The sequence below is a fragment of the Mytilus trossulus genome, chromosome 1, assembly GCF_036588685.1.
Source record: "Mytilus trossulus isolate FHL-02 chromosome 1, PNRI_Mtr1.1.1.hap1, whole genome shotgun sequence".
In the NCBI taxonomy this organism is placed as follows: Eukaryota; Metazoa; Mollusca; class Bivalvia; order Mytilida; family Mytilidae; genus Mytilus; species Mytilus trossulus.
In genome coordinates, this window is record NC_086373.1 from 45,651,043 (window position 1) to 45,673,431 (window position 22,389).

General features: G+C 32.1%; 2 protein-coding genes across 6 annotated transcripts in view; both read left to right on the forward strand.

Moving 5' to 3' along the window:
* Positions 1-255: 255 nt before the first annotated feature.
* LOC134725567 (inositol 1,4,5-trisphosphate receptor type 1-like) overlaps positions 256-22,389 on the forward strand; it is a 248,363-nt gene continuing 226,229 nt past the window's right edge. For all 5 annotated transcript variants that reach the window (XM_063589500.1, XM_063589516.1, XM_063589525.1 and 2 more), the window contains exons 1-2: positions 256-335; positions 467-618. In XM_063589500.1, coding sequence (XP_063445570.1) covers positions 536-618 — 83 coding nt within the window. In that variant the 5' untranslated portion in view covers positions 256-335; positions 467-535. The remainder of the gene's footprint in view (positions 336-466; positions 619-22,389) is intronic.
* LOC134725560 (uncharacterized) lies at positions 15,182-18,331 on the forward strand. The gene is made up of 3 exons (XM_063589488.1): positions 15,182-15,611; positions 15,812-16,356; positions 18,054-18,331. The coding sequence occupies exons 1-2, from the start codon at positions 15,183-15,185 to the stop codon at positions 16,346-16,348; spliced, it is 966 nt and encodes a 321-aa protein (XP_063445558.1). The 5' UTR covers position 15,182; the 3' UTR covers positions 16,349-16,356; positions 18,054-18,331.

The following is a 22,389-nucleotide window of genomic DNA, read 5'->3' on the forward strand; positions in this document are numbered from 1 at the left end:
TACTAGAATCATGATTAAGTAAATAATTAATCAATCTATGAAAAATGAATATCACCCCTTTTCTTAGAATTTAAACATTATTAATAAATTATCTGTGATTTGTGTTACGTTATGTAACCAGTATGTATATACAATGTCTGCGAAAATAGAAGTATGTTGAACTATTTTGTGCGTATGGATTTTTTTTTTAAATTACATTGTTTCCCGGGAAATTGTTTCTCAGGGAAATAAATTGACGAGAACTTTTGTCAGCTGCAATTTATAGTCTGTCCAGATGTCGCTTCAAATTGCGGAAGTCTCTTCACCTGAAAAACAAATCAGTCAACATTAAGAAGGTACATAATGTTTTATCCTCAGTGTTATTGTCATTATTCGTTTAGACTCTATTTGCTGAAATTGAATAGTTTAGCATATAAGCATTTTTTTTATATTTCTTATTTCACTTTATGCACAATTTAATTTGCAGAATGTATTGATAGAACATGAGAAAGACCAAAATCGTGACCTGTTCTGATCAAGCAGACGATTTTTAAAAATGTCAGCTACCGTCCTACATTTTGGTGACATCGTTTCACTCTATGCGGAAGGCAATGTAAATGGATTTATTTCAACTCTTGGGTAAGTGCATCTAATATTGTTGTTGGTAAACAAATCGGTATTATGATGAAAGAGATTCATTTGAGATTTGCTGCTACGAAAGGTAGCTAAATTCAAACTAAGCACACTGCTAAGGACATCATCAAATAAAATTAATTTTATTTAAGTCAAATTTAAATCAGATTGAACTAATTTTTGCTCTGCATCCTTTCCAGTGTGGATATAAATTAGTTTAAATAATAATTAAACTATTCAGTTCAAGATCTGATGAACTCAGAAAGAAACAGTAATACAATAGTTATCAAAGGTACCAGGATTATAATTTAGTATGCCAGACGCGCGTTTCATCTACATAAGACTCATCAGTGACGCTCAAATCAAAATATTTATAAAACCAAACAAGTACAAAGTTGAGCATTGAGGATCCAAAATTCAAAAGGTTGTGCCAAATACAGCTAAGGTAATAGTCATATAAAAAAAGTGGACATTGAATGCTTAGTTAAAAAAAAACCACTGCAGCAGTTTATAAATTAACTAAATGCAAAATACAATTGGTAAATCAAGTTTCATACCATCTTGTTTTAATCAAGATTGTCGAAACTTATGATTTTATGTTATTTCTGGAGTGGTAAATCCATAGAACAAGAAATTAAATTCCTGTGGCCTTATAATCAATTACAATGTATTGATGATTATTCAAGAGGCTTGCATTCATGTCATAATCTGACAACGTCATACAACTAAAGTGCTGTATATGAAACTGCATGTAGCAGTTATTACAACAACAGTTGCAGAGAAGTAAAACATTTTACCTCAGAAAAATGTCTGGAAAGGAAAATGACTAGACATATTTTGTATTTGGGCAATCAACAAATTTTGAATATGTCTGACATGTATAATTAGATGAAAATTGCTAGATATAAATTACAGTGTGTTTTACAAGCACATATGATTAACCCTTTCCCTTTCACACAGGTACAGCTTACCGGTGAAGCCAATTTCAAGATTTTTTTGGGGCATTTAGACTTGTTCCATAGCAATTTGCTGACGTACAGATGTGGTTAGGGGCTCAGCTGAATCCTCAGATAACCAGCAACGCGATTTAATGTGCATCAAACCTCTATCATTATTAGTTAATAAACAAGTCGCCCCTTACTGATGTGTAATTTTTCTGTAAAAACCATTTATTTTTCCTTGAATTTTGAGGAATATTCTCAAAAAGAAGGGCAAAGAAAACTGCTCTTTTAAAAGGATTTATGACTTTTTAGCTCACCTGTCCCGAAGGGACAAGTGAGCTTATGCCATCACTTGGCGTCAGTCGTCGTCCGTCGTCTGTCATCGTAAACTATTTCAAGAATCTTCTCCTCTGAAACTACTGGGCCAAATACTTTCAAACTTTAACTGAATGTTCCTTAGGGTATCTAATTTATAAATTGTATCCGAAGTTTTGATCTATCAACAAACATGGTCGCCATTGCTAAAAATAGAACATAGGGGTCAAATGCAGTTTTTGGCTTATAACTCAAAAACCAAAGCATTTAGAGCAAATCTGACATGGTGTAATATTGTTTATCAGGTGAAGATCTATCTGCCCTGACATTTTCAGATGAATCAGACAACCCGTTGTTGGGTTGCTGCCCCTGAATTGGTAATTTTAACGAAATTTTGCTGTTTATGGTTATTATCTTGAATATTATTATAGATAGAGATAAACTGTAAACAGAAATAATGTTCAGCAAAGTAAGATTTACAAATAAGTCAACATGACAGAAATGGTCAGTTGACCCCTTTAGGAGTTATTGCCCTTCATAGTCAATTTTTAACCATTTTTCGTAAATCTTAGTAATCTTTTACAAAAATCTTCTCCTCTGAAACTACTGGGCCAAATACTTCCAAACTTTAACTGAATGTTCCTTAGGGTATCTAGTTTGTAAATTGTATCCGAAGTTGTGATCTATCAACAAACATGGTCGCCATTGCTAAAAATAGAGCATAGGGGTCAAATGCAGTTTTTGGCTTATAACTCAAAAACCAAAGCATTTAGAGCAAATCTGACATGGGGTATTATTGTTTATCAGGTCAAGATCTATCTGCCCTGAAATTTTCAGATGAATCAGACAACCCGTTGTTGGGTTGCTGCCCCTGAATTGGTAATTTTAACGAAATTTTGCTGTTTTTGGTTATTATCTTGAATATTATTATAGATAGAGATAAACTGTAAACAAAAATAATGTTCAGCAAAGTAAGATTTACAAATAAGTCAACATGACAGAAATGGTCAGTTGACCCCTTTAGGAGTTATTGCCCTTTATAGTCAATTTTTAACCATTTTTCGTAAATCTTAGTTATCTTTTACAAAAATCTTCTCCTCTGAAACTACTGGGCCAAATACTTCCAAACTTTAACTGAATGTTCCTTAGGGTATCTAGTTTGTAAATTGTATCCGAAGTTGTGATCTATCAACAAACATGGTCGCCATTGCTAAAAATAGAACATAGGGGTCAAATGCAGTTTTTGGCTTATAACTCAAAAACCAAAGCATTTAGAGCAAATCTGACATGGGGTATTATTGTTTATCAGGTCAAGATCTATCTGCCCTGAAATTTTCAGATGAATCAGACAACCCGTTGTTGGGTTGCTGCCCCTGAATTGGTAATTTTAACGAAATTTTGCTGTTTTTGGTTATTATCTTGAATATTATTATAGATAGAGATAAACTGTAAACAGGAATAATGTTCAGCAAAGTAAGATTTACAAATAAGTCAACATGACGGAAATGGTCAGTTGACCCCTTTAGGAGTTATTGCCCTTTATAGTCAATTTTTAACCATTTTTCGTAAATCTTAGTAATCTTTTACAAAAATCTTCTCCTCTGAAGCTACTGGGCCAAAAAATTCCAAACTTTAACTGAATGTTCCTTATGGTATCTTGTTAGTAAATTGTATCTAAAGTTTTGATCTATCAACAAACATGGTCGCCATTGCTAAAAATAGAACTTAGGGTTCAAATGCAGTTTTTGGCTTATAACTCAAAAACCAAAGCATTTAGAGCAAATCTGACGTAGGAAATATTGTTAATCAGGTCAAGATCTATCTGCCCTGAAATTTTCAGATGAATCAGACAACCTGTTGTTGGGTTGCTGCCCCTGAATTGATAATTTTAAGGAAATTTTGCTGTTTTTGTTTATTATCTTGAATATAATTATAGATAGAAATAAACTGTAAACAGCAAAAATGTTAAGCAAAGTAAGATCTACAAATAAGTCAATTTGACCAAAATTGTCAATTGACCCCTTAAGGAGTTATTGCCCTTTAAAGACTTTTTTTCACAATTTGTTCATCATGTTGACTTACTTTAAAAAATCTTCTCCTTTGAAACTGCTGTATCAATTTCAGCCAAACTTAGGCTAAATGAGTTTCAGAGTATCTAGTATAAATTTTATATTTTATTTCCTTGTATGTCAAGAAACATAGCTCCTATGGCTAAAATAGAACATAGGAGAAAATGATTATTTTTTTTGGCTTTTGAAGAAAATAAGACGATCCAAAAAACATTTAAATAAATTGAAAAGTCAAAATAATCATTGATGAGAGATTTAACCAAAAGAATTAAGGTGAGCGATTCAGGCTCTTCAGAGCCTCTTGTTTCAATAACTGTGCAGTGAGTTTTTGAAGAATAGTATTAAACTAATAGTTCTAACTTGTACACTAGTTGCAAATGTAATTTTTAGTGTAGCAGCGCAATCACAAACTTGAAATGTGCTAAAAGTCCAAAGGCATTTCTTAAAGATATTATGAGAAAACAGACAAAAAACACTTAAATATTCTGATTTTTTTTGGCAAAGTTGAAATAGATGTAACAAAACATAGTTTCGTAAGTGTTGCGGTATGATAAAGTTGAAATAAATAATTTTATATAAAGGAACATGTATATATTTCAATGAAAAAATTACATTTTAAAGAGTGGATTCCTCCTAGATTTGCGTAAAAATCATGCATTTGGCAACAAAAAATTATCATCTGAACACATAATTCCAAAAAGAAAACAAACTGGGTGGGAATCTTTATATTATTATTTTTTTTTTTTAAATTTCTTCCGTAGTAGTAGACTTAAGTTAAGTACTTAAATTTCAATAAATTCATTACAATGCCAGTGGTGTAGGGGTACGCTGATCTATCCCAAGGCGCTAAGATTGAGAGTTCGAATCTCACTGCCGGAGTTGGAATTTTTTTTCCCTATATTAAATGTAACTTAACTTAACTTTACTTTCAATTTCAAAAAGAAAACCTACGAAATTTTTTATAAAGAATGTGTGTACCAAATTGACTCTGCATGACTTTTTGCACAAGGATTTCATATTTTTTCACTTTTTCTCCAACAGTCACGTGACTTTTGGAAATATACCACGTGACCAAAAAATGATGAATTAACTTCAAACTTAATTTTTTGAAATATTTTACCAATTATCTTTCATTTGAGCCCAACATGGCATGTGTATGACCATTGATGCGAATGCAGTCAGGCGCGTAGCTCCCTATACGCCAACACGCAGTTGCGTGCACATCGGTTCGGCATGCAAAAAAAAATATTGCAAAATTAAAAAATTACAAATCAAATTTTAAAGGAAACACACATGTTGTCACTTTTTTAATTTATGAAATGTCATTAAATAACGGCATTTGGTTTCAGAATAGAAGTTTTATTGAAGATCATGCATGACGAAATCGGACAGTGTAAATTGTATCTTTTACAAGATTTGAATTTGTTATACGCAGTCTAACACATGTAGTTTCGGAGCACATTTTACAGAGTACGGTTTATCTGTTTGGAATGAGATGTATCAATCGGCCTGAGATTTATCAGAACCCTTCGATATCGTTGAAATTATGCCATGGCGATGTGTTCGACGGACTAACAGAGCAACTCATCCTGCAAACACGCCAAAACAGTTTTGGAAAGTCTCATTATATTTTGCGTTTATAGACCATATGAAAATGGAATGCCTATGATAATGGAACAGGAGAGTGGAGTCGCGTCTGGCATTATCAGAAAATCGCTTCTTTGTGTCGTATCTTCTTCCTCCTGTTGTAGGAAAAATAACAAACGAACAAATCTCAACATTGTCAGAGACATACGAAACTGACCTGGTATGTAATTTTGACGAATTCAATTGGGAGGTCGCTCGATGGCGAACACGTACACTGGTTAATAACATCTCGCGAGTGCTACCGTGAAGATCTATCAATGTACTACGTCTGTTTAAATCAAATGTACCATCACCAATGAACAATGACAGGTTATCATCGCTAGCATTACTGCATATGCATCGGGATAGTGTGAATATTGCCGACAAATAAATAGAGCAGATTTTTGACAATTTCGAGTAAATTCTGTATTAGAAAAATGTGTAGTTTATGTTTTCAATTAACCATGATTTACTCTATTCAGCAGCTTTATGAATTTTACATTCATAAATTGTTTATAAGTTCTATCTACATGAAGCTCCTCTATCAACCGTCCTATGACCGAAAACCGAAAAAAAAACATTTTCCTGCATAAAAGGGTCCCAAAAAATTTTCGCCTCGCTCCGCTCGGCGGTAGTTGCTTGCACATCATTTCTTCCTAGCTACGCCCCTGGCAGTATTCATTTAAACTTCGATAATGTCTTTTCGATAAGTAAAGGTCTAAAATGCCTGAAAGGGAAGGGTTAAGGCAAATAGGGTGATTTTTTCGAATCACATGAATGTTAAAAATAATATAAAAAGGCAAACAAATGTACATAATTTTGTAGGAATGTCCATTTCATGCTTGGGCAAGTCAGATAATGTCAGGTAAACTGATATTAATCAAGTCAAATACAACTGTTTTGGTAGCCTTAACTTTTAAAAAAACATGAGTATACAAAAATGTATGCAGGCTTCCAGATTAACATTCAATGCAAAGAGCCTTTGTGACAGAGGCCAAAGTGGTAGAGAATTCCAAGAAGACAACCAGATATGGAAAAGTACCGAAAATAATCTGGAAATAGTAAAAATGATAACTAAAAACATCTCAATTTGTTTTCAATAAAACTGAAGTCGGGAGGGTTTCAATAAGACATAGTAAAATGCCTGAACAATGTACATGTACCTTGTCAGAGTTGTTATACATTCGTTTGATGTGTTTGAGCTTTTGATTTTGCCATTTGATTATGGACTTTCCATTTTGGAATTTTCCTTGGAGTTTGGTATTTTTGTTAATGTTTATACTTTTACTTTTTAAGAAGGTTTTGGTATTTTTGCTAGTTTTTATATTTTACTTTTAAAGAGGGTTTTGAGGAGGGTCTCTGTCATCCTCACTGTGTTCATTATTTTGGTATAATTTTTCTCTAATAAAGCACCCAATATTGTCTCTTCTTCATTTCTTTTGCCAGGTTTTCTTTTTTTATCTCTATTTTTAAGCATGTATAATCATGAGTGTGTATGGCTTACATGAATATGAAATAGGAAATTATTATGAGATCAGAACATTGACCAATAGATTCATTAAAGGGGCACTAGCTACATGTAGGAGATAAGAAAGACAAATCTAATATATGTTTTTTTATTGTTCAATCATTAATGAAAGTGAAATAGTGAAATAATAATTGCATTTAGCTGCCTGTTTTGTTCAATTTGACAAACTAAGCGAAGAAATAATGCTGATGAATTATTCAATTGCAAGTGAATATTTCTACCTCATTTAATCCTTTTTCATGTTAACTTCAATTTATCCCCTAAGCTATTGATGGGTTATGATGAATTCTGTGTTTCCAGGTTAACCGTTTGATTCACTGATTGACTGATTCAATCCACAAAAATTCATTATACATGTACATGTAAAAGGATTATTAACATTTTGTTAACCCTTAATATGAAATGAAATAGACCTTATGGTCTAAGTACATTTGTAGTTACTACTGTAATCACTAGCCAGTCAACACTGAGGTTGTGAGTTCGAACCCCGCGCGTGCCTGTGCACTCGATTCCAATCTTAATTGACTAGGATTGTCAGTTTTCCTATTGAAGGTTGGTGGTTTTCTCCGGGCACTCCCGTCTCCGGCTTCCCCCCATCAATAAAAACTGGCCGCCACGAAATAGCCTAAATGTGATGCTTAAAAGTGGCGTTAAAACACCAAAAATCAATCAATCAATCATTTGGTTTCAGGGTTTATATAAGTCAGTTAAACCGTTTGATGTGTTTTCAGATTCATCACTCAACAACTTCCTGTTTAATGAACACTTACAAGTATCATTTTACACACAATAGCCAAGTTGAGAATTTTCGTCAAATTTTTCTCAGGAACAATAAAACAGGGATTTCTGAAATTTGATTTCAGGGTTTATAGGAGTCAACTATACTGTGTGATGCGTTTTCAGATTCATCCCTCAACAACTTCCTGTTAACTGAAATATTTTGGCGGGGGTATCATCAGTGAGCAGTAGCTCACAGATTTACTTGTTGTTCATGTTGAAAATCAAATAAATAATAAATAATTTATTATTAGTATTTTTAAATGTTACATAATGAAAAACTTAATATATACATACAGATGGGCATTTTTACAGAACACAAATAAAATAATTATTATTAATTGGTCAAGTCTAAAATATGATCATTTTAGAAGCCCTTGAGTGAGAACAATATTGTGACAGTCAGTTCAGCATTGTCTTAACATCCATGATATCATACCATAGGTCACATATTAATCGGGAGTATTGAAATGAAATCTTAGTCCAATGTCTATTATGATCATGATGATATAGATTATAAAAGGAGGAGGGTTGGAATCTAAAAAGACCCTGAATGAAACCTTACCACATCTGTCATAGAATTATCTTTAGTCATATCTTCATGTTTTTCTTTTTTCTTTGGAGAATAATATATGTTATATAATTGAGGGTTTTGTCAGTTGTGATGTTATAGCATTTAAATGGAACAACATGCATATACAAACAAAAAGCAAAAATCGTTAAATTTCCAACATAAAGTAAACAGACACATTTGTTATAAAGATTTGTTGTCATAGACTTTGTAATTACATACACAATTGTTTCACCGAGGTTCAAAACTGTTATTTAAAGCACTTGTTCTTCTGTTTGCTGTATAAGATGACAAAAATGTGAAGGTTACATGCTGGAAAGGATGTTAGGAACTAGGCCTGAAAAGGGTGTTAATTTTAAGTGAGAAAATACCAGGAGGACAATATTTGTGTAATTAAAAAAATAAAGATCATGAATATTGGACACTTAGAAAAAGAATAACACAAAAAACTTCATACATTTATAATTTTTATTTCCATTTTTCCACTTCTCCACCTTTTTCTCATTTCACTTGGAAAACTAACTCTTATGGCCATACAGTGACCTATAGCTGTTAATTTCTGTGTCATTTGGTCTCTTGTGGATGCCTGATTCATAATCAATCATTCCACATCTTCTTTTTTATATCTTACATGTACATGTACAAACCTAGTCCTTTCAATGAGTTGCACCGTTTTACATGTTTCATAACATTAACAGTATTAAGGTGGTACCCAACACTTTAACCAAAATTAATTTGGGTCGTTTAATTTTCTTAAAATTTTGACATAGTATTTACTTTGACCCTTTGACAAAAATATAAAAAATTCAAAAGATTTGAACCAACCGTTTTATCAGAAAAATTACACTGGTTATATAGCAGTTTGACAAACACTTATTTTGATCATTGAGAAGCTTAATATTCCTTTTACAACACAACGTAATTAAAACGTTTAGCTGATTTTACGGCGTTATCTCCCTGTAGTGTTAGGTACCACCTTAATATGCTGCTTGAGATGTGCATTTCTATGATAAATGCCTCCTCAGTGGAACTCAAGATTTTTTTTTTTATAAAATCCAAAGCTGATTAAAAAACAAATAGCTTTCAAACCAGAAAGGACAAAAAATTATAGCCCAAGTCTGCCAAGGAATTGGAGCCTTTTATGCAGGAGATATATAAATATAAATACATGTATGTCACAAATTTGGTAACTATAGATATTGCCATTTTAACCTTTGCATTCTACTAACATTACATACAGGTGAGACATATCTCTGTGTCAACAGTTAATTGTATATTATCTGCTGCCTCCAATTTATTACTGAATCATGGGAGAGTTCAGCTTTTATACATTATTGATATTAATAATATGATGGAAACATTTTCTATTGGCAGAATTGAATTGAATCAATATTTTCATTCAACATTGTCAACATAATAAAGTACTGAACAGCTGATAATTTGGAGAGGCATTATCTTATCACAGTGTGGAAACGGAACTGTACGGTTTTTAATAATAAGCTAGTCATTCGAGAGAGCGGGGCACTGAGGGAGTGGCTGAGTCCGACATTTGCAAAATAACAAGTTTATTTGATGAAAACTTTGATGAACTCTTATGTTACTATATAACGTTTCTGCATCAAGTTTTGGTAGTTAAAACATTCTTTATGTAAATATGAACCAATAAAATAATGAGAAAGATATATGCATCCAAACGTTTTCTTTAGAATGGTGGAGCTCCATGTCGCACAACCGGGATCAAAAATGTCAAATAAACATTGAAAAATCAATGGTTGCTACCAGAATTTTCACATTTACCTTTTCTTATATATAGTCTTACCTGTCTGAAAGTTTCAAAGCCATTGTCCCAGTAGAAATCCAAATATATTCATTTTCTCCATGTCAGATATTTTAATTGACTGTACAATCGCTTGCAAGTTTACTGTACAATCACTGGGAGCCTCCCTGTACAATCACTTGGAGCTTTTTGTAATATGGCTTGGCCAACTAGACTACTCCGAAAGGAGGGTAATCTACTTAACCTTATGATGACTTCACGGTACAGGTAGCAAGCAAGCGACCTTTACCTACACACTCATTGCATTTTGCTGTAATAGTTTCTAGTTGCATATGACTAATTATAACTCTCAAGTACATAATGCTTACTACTATCTTTTCTGCCACATTCATGATCAGTTTATGTTTTCAATGATACATAGAACTGTCATATAAATATTTATTAAAACTACTTCAATCTGATGCAACATATGTCTGGCATAATTTTTCTTTCCTTTTTAATTTAAGATTTTGATTTAATAACAGTTATCAATTTTTCTTTAAAACCTAAATCAAAAGTGTTAATGATTTTTGAAACTTTTATCTTAATGGATGCAGTCTTCAAAAGCTGATCCGGTAGGCAGGGAGATGGAGTTTTGGTGGTTGAAACCCCATTTTTTTCCTGATTTTGTTCTATTTTGTTGACGTTTCAGGGTGTTCCTTGGTTTGGATCCCTCTTTTTCAGAAAGGCTGGATCCACACCTGGTCTGATATCGTCAATGATAGTATTAAATGATGATCCGATCATTCAACTGATTTCGACTTCGGCCTTCGACTTTAGTTAAAAAAGAAAGACACAGCGATCCTACATTCCGTTGTCGTCGGCGGTGGTGGCATCCACAAATGTTAAAGTTTTTGAAAATTTGATAACTTTCTTAAACTATCCTGGATTTCTACCTAACATTGCTAGAAGCTTGTTTATGATCATGAGTTTGTATCCAGAGGTGAACTTTGTAAAAATGAATTATATTTTTCCGTATTTTACTTTTAAATGGACTTCGTTTTTCTGCCAGGAAATATTACATTCATTCTGTGGTTAAAGTTTTTATACGACCGCAAATTTTGAAAAAAATTTCGTCGTATATTGCTATCACGTTGGTGTCGTCGTCTGCGTCGTCGTCGTCGTCGTCGTCGTCCGAATACTTTAGTTTTCGCACTCTAACTTTAGTAAAAGTGAATATAAATCTATAAAATTTTATCACAAGGTTTATGACCACAAAAGGAAGGTTGGTATTGATTTTGGGAGTTTTGGTCCCAACATTTTAGGAATTAGGGGCCAAAAAGGGCCCAAATAAGCATTTTCTTGGTTTTTGCACTATAACTTTAGTTTAAGTTAATAGAAATCTATGAAATTTTGACACAAGGTTTATGACCACAAAAGAAAGGTTGGGATTGATTTTGGGAGTTTTGGTTTCAACAGTGTAGGAATTAGGGGCCAAAAAAGGGCCCAAATAAGCATTATTCTTGGTTTTCGCACAATTACTTTAGTTTAAGTAAATAGAAAATAATGAAATTTAAACACAATGTTTATGACCACAAAAGGAAGGTTGGTATTGATTTTGGGAGTTTAGGTCCCAACAGTTTAGGAATTAGGGGCCAAAAAGGGACCCAAATAAGCATTTTTCTTGGTTTTCGCACCATAACTTTAGTATAAGTAAATAGAAATCTATGAAATTTAAACACAAGGTTTATGACCATAAAAGGAAGGTTGGTAATGATTTTGGGAGTTTTGTTCCCAACAGTTTAGGAATAAGGGGCCCAAAGGGTCCAAAATTAAACTTTGTTTGATTTCATCAAAATTGAATAATTGGGGTTCTTTGATATGCCGAATCTAACTGTGTATGTAGATTTTTAACTTTTGGTCCCGTTTTCAAATTGGTCTACATTAAGGTCCAAAGGGTCCAAAATTAAACTTCGTTTGATTTTGACAAAAAATTAATCGGTTGGGTTCTTTGATATGCTGAATCTAAAAATGTACTTAGATTCTTGATTATCGGCCCAGTTTTCAAGTTGGTCCAAATCGGGGTCCAAAATTAAACTTTGTTTGATTTCATCAAAAATTGAATAATTGGGGTTCTTTGATATGCCAAATCTAACTGTGTATGTAGATTCTTAATTTTTGGTCCAGTTTTAAAATTGGTCTAAATTAAAGTGCAAAGGGTCCAAAATTAAACTAAGTTTGATTTTAACAAAAATTAAATTCTTGGGCCTCTTTGATATGCTGAATCTAAACATGTACTTAGATTTTTGATTATGGGCCCAGTTTTCAAGTTGGTCCAAATCAGGATCTAAAATTATTATATTAAGTATTGTGCAATAGCAAGTCTTTTCAATTGCACAGTATTGTGCAATGGCAAGAAATATCTAATTTTATTAAACTGGTGATATAGACGATTTCCCATGAGAGAACAGCCAGGTGGCGCTGTCCAAGGTCATTGCGGTCACGTTGTTGTCCGAGGTCGTACGTGCAAATTTATGAGCTTGATTAGTTTTTATACGACCGCAAATTTTGAAAAAAATTTCGTCGTATATTGCTATCACGTTGGCGTCGTCGTCGTCGTCGTCGTCGTCGTCGTCGTCGTCGTCGTCGTCGTCCGAATACTTTTAGTTTTCGCACTCTAACTTTAGTAAAAGTGAATAGAAATCTATGAAATTTTAACACAAGGTTTATGACCATAAAAGGAAGGCTGGTATTGATTTTGGGAGTTTTGGTCCCAATATTTTAGGAATTAGGGGCCAAAAAGGGCCCAAATAAGCATTTTCTTGGTGTTCGCACTATAACTTTAGTTTAAGTTAATAGAAATCTATGAAATTTTGACACAAGGTTTATGACCACAAAAGAAAGGTTGGGATTGATTTTGGGAGTTTTGGTTCCAACAGTTTAGGAATTAGGGGCCAAAAAAGGGCCCAAATAACATTATTCTTGGTTTTCGCACAATAACTTTAGTTGAAGTAAATAGAAATCAATGAAATTTAAACACAATGTTTATGACCACAAAAGGAAGGTTGGTATTGATTTTGGGAGTTAAGGTCCCAACAGTTTAGGAATTAGGGGCCAAAAAGGGACCCAAATAAGCATTTTTCTTGGTTTTTGCACCATAGCGTTAGTATAAGTAAATAGAAATCTATGAAATTTAAACACAAGGTTTATGACTATAAAAGGAAGGTTGGTATTGATTTTGGGAGTTTTGGTCCCAACAGTTAAGGAAAAAGGGGCCCAAAGGGTCCAAAATTAAACTTTGTTTGATTTCATCAAAATTGAATAATTGGGGTTCTTTAATATGCCGAATCTAACTGTGTATGTAGATTCTTAATTTTTGGTCCCGTTTTCAAATTGGTCTACATTAAGGTCCAAAGGGTTCAAAATTAAACTTAGTTTGATTTTAACAAAAATTGAAACCTTGGGGTTCTTTGATATGCTGAATCTAAAAATGTACTTAGATTTTTGATTATTGGCCCAGTTTTCAAGTTGGCCCAAATCGAGGTCCAACATTAAACATTGTTTGATTTCATAAAAAATTGAATAATTGGGGTTCTTTGATATGCTAAATCTAACTGTGTATGTAGATTCTTAATTTTTGGTCCAGTTTTAAAATTGGTCTAAATTAAAGTGCAAAGGGTCCAAAATTAAACTTAGTTTGATTTTAACAAAAATCAAATTCTTGGGCCTCTTTGATATGCTGAATCTAAACATGTACTTAGATTTTTGATTATGGGCCCAGTTTTCAAGTTGGTCCAAATCAGGATCTAAAATTATTATATTAAGTATTGTGCAATAGCAAGTCTTTTCAATTGCACAGTATTGTGCAATGGCAAGAAATATCTAATTTCACAATATTGTGGAATAGCAATTTTTTTTTAATTAAGAGTTATCTTTCTTTGTCCAGTAAAGTAAGCAAGAAATATCTGCAAGAATTTTTTTTAATTGGAGTTATCTTTCTTTGTCCAGAATCAACTTAAATCTTTGTTACATACAATATACAATGTATATTCACTTTTTACTACCAACTGATAAATTTAAATAATCTTTACCATTCAGTGATTACCAGCAGTTTTTTTACATCTAATATTTTATGATGTATTTAAATGAGTAGTAATTGTTGCAAACTCCATTAGAATATTTTAATTGAAATTAGTTTTGGAATAAGGGAAAGGGGGATGTGATTAAAAAATTGGGTTCAATTTTTCTCATTTGAAATTTCATAAATAAAAAGAAAATTTCTTCAAACATTTTTTTGAGAGGATTAATATTCAACAGCATAGTGAATTGCTCTAAGAGAAAACAAAAATTTTAAGTTCATTTGAATACATTCATTCTGTGTCAGAAACCTATGCTGTGTCAACTATTTAATCACAATCCAAATTTAGAGCGGAATCCAGCTTGAATGTTGTGTCCATACTTGCCCCAACTGTTCAGGGTTCAACCTCTGCGGTCGTATAAAGCTACGCCCTGCGAAGCATCTGGTTGACATTTTCATCCGTTATATATATTTGTTGGACTTACTGGATTTTTCTCTTTATTTATTAACAATTTTGATTGATGGATATTCTATAATTTTTGTGTGATGGTTTAAAAAACCGTGTGGATTTAATAGATTAACACTGCTATATTGACCAAAGTGGTCATCAAAATGGCGGATAGTAATATTGGTGATTCGACGTCCGAAAGGAACAATTTTGCCGAAATGGTAAAACGTCGTACAAAAGAGATATATAAAATAAAATCAGGAAAGGTTTCTGAAACAGTGGGAAACCACGATACCGATATGAACACTAGAAGTATAAATAGAAGTTCGGATGCAATGCGCATGCCCGAGGGAAGTACAATTCTACGCATGTCCGGCAACCCTGAAAGCGAAAGTGAAACTAACGATCATGAAAACAATAACAGTCCTACAATGAAGGATATGATGAACAAATTTTCCAGTATGGAAAAGTCCCAAACAGAAATAATGGCTAATTTAGCCGTGAACATTTTGCAATTGCAAGACAAAGTTAGTGGAAAAGAGTTGAATAAAACTAAAACTCATTCACAAAAAGAGTCCGATAGGACAAGAACTGTTAGTGTCAGTGACATTCCTGAATTGTCAGACATATCAGATGATGATATGGAGTCTGAGGAGGAACAAGATGACCAAGATGTTGGTTGTTCTCTTGATCAAATGTTGGATGAGGTAGACGAAGACTTTTTTCTAGAGTTAGAGAAAGAGTACCAAGAGGACAAAAAGTTTGGTCCTGAGATAGATAGTGCTATGGCAAAACTTGCTGAAACAGCTATAGAGAAACCCTTGAAAGACGAGGAGTATCAAAAGTTAGCAGACAAGTATTTGGTGCCTGAAAATTGCAAAAAGATAAAGGTATATTTTCAGGTTATATATTATATTGCTTTAGATATATAAAGTATAGTTAAGATTAAGCAAAATAAAGCAAAAACGTATATTTATAATTGAACGATAATGTTTTTGTGATTGAAGTTCGTTTTTATTCAACGGTACTATTAATTCTATTATCATGATAAAATGGTCAAGCATTTATGAATGCTCAATTGATTTTTTAGGTACCTCTGGTAAACAGAGAATTATGGAAGGTGCTAAAAACCAAACGAGAAGGAGATGTGGCGATGCAAAAGGTGACTCAGACATGTAGTTCAGCATTGGTCATGGTACTCAAGGCTTTGAATATTATTAAGACAAAAGGGGACATGAGTGAAACCAAACCCATATTCAAAGACTTGTTTAAAGTTTTAACGCATGGGATATGTACGGGAAACAGGAAAAGAAAGCAGATGATAAGGCCTATAGTCCCAGGGAAATACAGGAAATTGTGTGAAGTAGACACACCTGTTACAGAATTTTTGTTCGGTGACAATCTGGATGAAAAGGTGGACAAATTGGACAAAGATGACAAAAGGTCAGACAAGTTATCTATGGAATCAGGAGGTGTTTTTTTAGGGAAAAGAAAGCACAATTGGTCAAAGGACAGTCATTGGGGTCCAGCAAAAGACAAAAACTGGCCAAAAGACAAATTCTGGCCAAAGGACAAATTCTGGGCAAAAAACAAAAAGAAACTGAAGAAACCAAAGACAATACATTAAATGTATCTGTAAGTACTTGTATGTTCAAGTTTTACAATACTCCAGATAATTTTATTGGAGGACAGATTTCAGTATTCATTCAAAACTGGGATTTACTAACTTTGGATAAGTGGATAAGAAATGTTTTAACTGGTTATACAATTGAACTAGACAATATACCATTTCAAAATACTATTCCAAAAACAATTGAATTTAATGAACACGAAAGTGATTTAATTCAGAAAGAGATTGAAAAGTTTTTAAGGAAACAAATTATTGAAAAAGTGTCAAATACATGTAATGATACTCATGGATATTATTCTAACATTTTCATTAGACCTAAAAAGGATGGTAGTGTTAGAGTAATTTTAAATCTCAAATCTTTCAATGATAATGTTGTCAAAAAACATTTTAAAATGGAAACTCTGCATACTGCTATTAACAACATTAAATTAAACCAATTTATGGCTTCAGTTGACTTGAAAGATGCGTATTATAGTGTACCAATACAAGAAAGTGATAAAAAATATCTAAGATTTAGATGGAAAAATGATCACTACCAATTCAAAGTACTTCCACAAGGGTTATCGAGTAGCCCAAGGGTTTTTACCAAATTGTTAAAACCTGTTTATGGAAAATTACGTGAAATGGGACACGTCAATGTGCCTTATATTGATGACAGTTTGTTATTGGGTGATACATATCATGAGTGTTTGAAAAATATTGAAGATACTGTTACTTTATTGGATGGATTAGGATTTACAATTCATCCTGAAAAATCAGTATTTTTACCCACTCAAGAAATTGTTTTCCTAGGGTTCATTATAAACGCATTAAATATGACTTTACAGTTAACTCTTGAAAGGAAAAAGAATTTAATAGAACAATGTAAACTGCTTCTCTATCAAAAGAAAGTAACAATTAGAGATTTAGCACGAGTAATAGGAAAAATGGTAGCTAGTGAACCAGGGGTGAAATATGCTCCTTTGTATTTCAAGGATTTAGAACATTTTAAAGATAAGTCCTTGAAAGGTAATCAAGGCAATTTTGATGCGATTATTGAGTTGGATATTAAAAGTAAAGAATTACTTCATTGGTGGATTGATAATATTATGTCCAGCTGCAAGTCGATGACTATTTCACAACCATCAGTTATTTTTTATAGTGACGCTAGTAAGACTGGTTGGGGTGGTTTTAATAAAACCAACCAATTGACTGATAATGGGTTTTGGACTCATGATGAAATTTTTGAACATATCAATTTTTTAGAATTGAAAGCAGCTTTATTAACATTGCAATCTTTAGGACATATGCTTCATGATACACATATACGTTTGTATGTTGATAACACAGTGGCATTATCTTATATACACAATTTTGGGGGACGTATACCTTCTTTACATAATCTTACTAAAGAGATTTGGTACTGGTGTGTTGATAGGAATATTTGGCTAAGTGTTGCACATATTCCAGGGAAAGACAATGTTACAGCTGACAAATTGTCTAGAAAACTTAATGAGGATATGGAGTGGATGTTAAAACCAGAGGTTTTTGAGATAATTGAACAAGTGTTTGGCAAAATAACAGTTGATTTGTTTGCATCTGGCTTTAATAAACAAAAACAACGGTATGTGTCTTTTTTGCCAGATGTAAATGCAATGGCTATTGATGCTTTTACTTTTTCATGGACAAGTTCTGATGTTTATTATATTTTTCCTCCTTTCAGTCTTCTGGGAAAAGTGCTGCAGAAGTTAATTACAGACAAAGTCAACAAAGCATTGATTGTAGCACCAATTTGGACAACTCAAGTATGGTTTCCAATTCTTCTACAGCAGACTTGTCAACAACCATACTTACTACCACAAAAAAGTTTAATATTTCCAGGAAATCTACAAAAACTACATCCAGTGAAAAATCTTCAACTTGGGATTTTTTGTGTGTCAGGGAACATCTCCAAAGTAAAGGAGTTTCAAACAATGTTGCCGACATCATTCTACAATCATGGAGATCTAGTACATCACAACAATATAAATCATATCTCAAGAAATGGAAACTATTTTCAAGTGAAAGGGAAATTAATTTGTTTGATCCCCCTACCGAAGTGATACTTGAGTTTTTAAATTCCTTATTTGAACAAAATGTAGGTTACAGTGGTATAAATACTGCTAAATCGGCTATTTCAGCATTGTGTAGTTTAGTTAGTAATAGAAATATTGGTAAAGAAACTTTAGTTAAAAGGTTTATGAAAGGTGTTTTCACTAAAAAACCTAGTTTACCAAAATATAGTAAAATTTGGGATGTTAACAAAGTATTAACATATTTTGATAAAATATCGGACAATGAACAGTTGTCTTTATTAGAGTTATCACAAAAACTAGCTATGTTGTTTATGTTATTGAGTGGACAAAGATGTCAAACTTTTTATAAATTAGAATTAGATAATGTTCAAATTGAAGGAGACACAATGGTTGCTTATGTTAGTGAATTGTTAAAACAAACTAAACCTGGTGTACATATGAAACCTTTAGTATTTGATAGATATATTATTAATGAAAAATTGTGTATTTTGAGAACTTATGAGGAGTATGTAAGGAAAACAGAAACTCTCAGAAATAATGAACAAAAAGTATTTATTTCTACAGTCAAACCATACAAATCTGTTACTAAAAGTACAATTGCTAGATGGGTAAAAACTGTTATGAAAAGTTCTGGAATAAACATTGAATGTTTTGGCCCACATAGCTGTCGTTCAGCATCAACATCAGCAGCATTGGGCCAAGGACTTAAAATAGACACTATATTAAAAAGTGCAGGGTGGAAATCTGCAAAAACATTTCAAAAATTTTATAATAAAACAATAGTTATTGAAACTGAAAATAATTTTGCTCAGAAGATTTTACCATCAAGTAACTAAATGTAATATGGTGTTTTATGATATTATGTTATGATCATTATGCATTAATGTACAAATGTATATATGTTTATTAAAAGATATATTACTTGAAATATTGGTATTAACATAGCCTAAAGAAGGTTTTTTCAATTCAACGTGGATTGATGATCTAGTTGTGCTCTAAAATCTCATGGGAAATCGTCTATATCACCAGTTTAATAAAATGTTTAAATTAATCGAAACATTTGAAGATTAATTATAATTTTATTAAACTGGTGATATAGATTTCACATGCCCACCACTTGGGAATTTCTTGTGAAATTGTACCCACCCTAAAATACAACTAGATCCTCAAAGCTCTGAAGTATGACCTTGGACAGCGCCACCTGGCTGTTCTCTCATGTGAAATCTATATCACCAGTTTAATAAAATTATAATTAATCTTCAAATGTTTCGATTAATTTAAACATTTCACAATATTGTGAAATAGCAATTTTTTTTTAAATTAAGAGTTATCTTTCTTTGTCCAGTATAGTAAGCAAGAAATATCTGCAAGAATTTTTTTTAATTGGAGTTATCTTTCTTTGTCCAGAATCAACTTAAATCTTTGTTATATACAATATACAATGTATATTCACTTTTTACTACCAACTGATAAATTTAAATAATCTTTACCATTCAGTGATAACAAGCAGTTTTTTTACATCATGTATTTAAATGAGTAGTAATTGTTGCAAACTCCATTAGAATATTTTAATTGAAATTAGTTTTGGAATAAGGGAAAGGGGGATGTGAATAAAAAAATTGGGTTAAATTTTTCTCATTTGAAATTTCATAAATAAAAAGAAAATTTCTTCAAATATTTTTTTGAGAGGATTAATATTCAACAGCATAGTGAATTGCTCTATTAAAGAGAAAACAAAAATTTTAAGTTCATTTGAATACATTCATTCTGTGTCAGAAACCTATGCTGTGTCAACTATTTAATCACAATCCAAATTTAGAGCGGAATTCAGCTTGAATGTTGTGTCCTTACTTGCCCCAACCGTTCAGGGTTCAACCTCTGCGGTCGTATAAAGCTACGCCCTGCGGAGCATCTGGTTGGTCTTGTTTTCAAATTGGTCTACATTAAAGTCCAAAGGGTCCAAAATTAAACTTAGTTTGATTTTAACAAAAATTGAAATCTTGGGGTTCTTTGATATGCTGAATCCAAACATGTACTTAGATTTTTGATTATGGGCCCAGTTTTCAAGTTGGTCCAAATCAGGATCTAAAATTATTATATTAAGTTTTGTGCAATAGCAAGTCTTTCAATTGCACAGTATTGCGCAATGGCAAGAAATATCTTATTGCAAAATATTGTGAAATAGCAATTTTGTTTTTAATTAGAGTTATCTTTCTTTGTCCAGAATAGTAAGCAAGAAATATCTAATTGTAAGAATTTTTTTTATTTGGAGTTATCTTTCTTTGTCCAGAATCAACTTAAATCTTTGTTATATATACAATATGCAATACAATGTATATTCACTTTTTACTACCAACTGATAAATTAAAATAATCTTTACCATTCAGTGATAACAAGGATTTTTTTTACATCTTAATATTTTATGATGTATTTAAATGAGTAGTAATTGTTGCAAACTCCATTAGAAATTTTAATTGAGATTAGTTTTGGAATAAGGGAAAGGGGGATGTGATTAAAAAAATTGGGTTCAATTTTCTCATTTGAAATTTCATAAATAAAAAGAAAATTTCTTCAAACATTTTTTTGAGAGGAATAATATTCAACAGCATAGTGAATTGCTCTAAGAGAAAACAAAATTTTTAATTTCATTAGAACACATTCATTCTGTGTCAGACGAACATTTTTTCTGGAGGTTATTGATGTGTAAACTGGGGCGATTAACTCACAAACTGAATAAAAGTCCAAAGGACTTTTATGTAAAGTTTGTGAGTAAGAGCCCCGATTTACACATCAATAACCTCTAGAAAAAATGTGTTAATTCAGACTTTTATTCAGTTTGTGAGTTAATCGCAGAATTTTATTTAAATCTTAAATTTTACACATTTTCGAAGCTTCAGTGCATTTATTCTATTTATTTTTTGGGGTTATATATGCATTAAAATATACACAATTGTTATGCATTTGTTTTTTATCTCAATTTGCTGAAAATCCCGGGATCCTGGCAAACTTGTGTATCGCGCATGAATAGATTACGAAAGTAATTTCGGAAACATGGTTTATCGAATTGTAAACGTAAGAGAAAAATTCTAATTGACTAATCCAATGTAAGTATTAATAGATATGCAAATCATATAAGAATTATCTTGTAATAAACAGACTTCTCATTTGAAATTATACTTCATCTTCTTATTTTAATATCATGTTTATTGACCTATACATGTCTTTTCTTGGATCCATGGTTAGCTACCACCATTCCACATTTGAATTCCTTAATCAAGTTACAATATCTCGATCCTGTGATGAAAAATTCTTTGTTGCATTGTTCAAATATGTATTTATTATTTTTTTAAATGGCTGGTAAATAATATATTAAGTAAAATTCAAAATATGCTAATTACCTTTCCAGAGCATCTAGTCACCTTTTCAGTATTTATAAATATTTATTTTGTTCGAGGATTTTTTTTCATTTTTATTTTAGATTAGTGATTTCTTAATATTTTTTGTACTGTCCTTCCCTTTTTGTCTTGTATACTTATTCGGTGGTTATTTGTTTATGTGGTACATATTTGTTATTCGTTCATTTTTATACTCCCGTCAAAATTTTGACGGGACGTATTATGGTATAGAAATGTCCGGTGTCCGTCCATCCGTCTGTCTGTCCGGCGTAAACATGTCGCACCATAACTTGAGAACGACTTATCTAAATTTCATGAAACTTAATATAGTTGTTTCTTATGATGGTCAAATGATCTGTATACTTTTTGGTGAAAATAAGATTTAAACTTTTTGAGTTACGGCACATAATTTGTAACTAAAATAGTGGTGTGGTTTTTTCACATGTCGCACTGTAACTCAAAAACGATTCTTGATTATTGCTTAACACTTTAACTTCTTAGTGATATTAATCTTAATATCTGTATACTTTTTGGTGATGATTCAAAATTTCATTTTTGAGTTATTGAGTATTTTGTAAAAAAGGGGGAG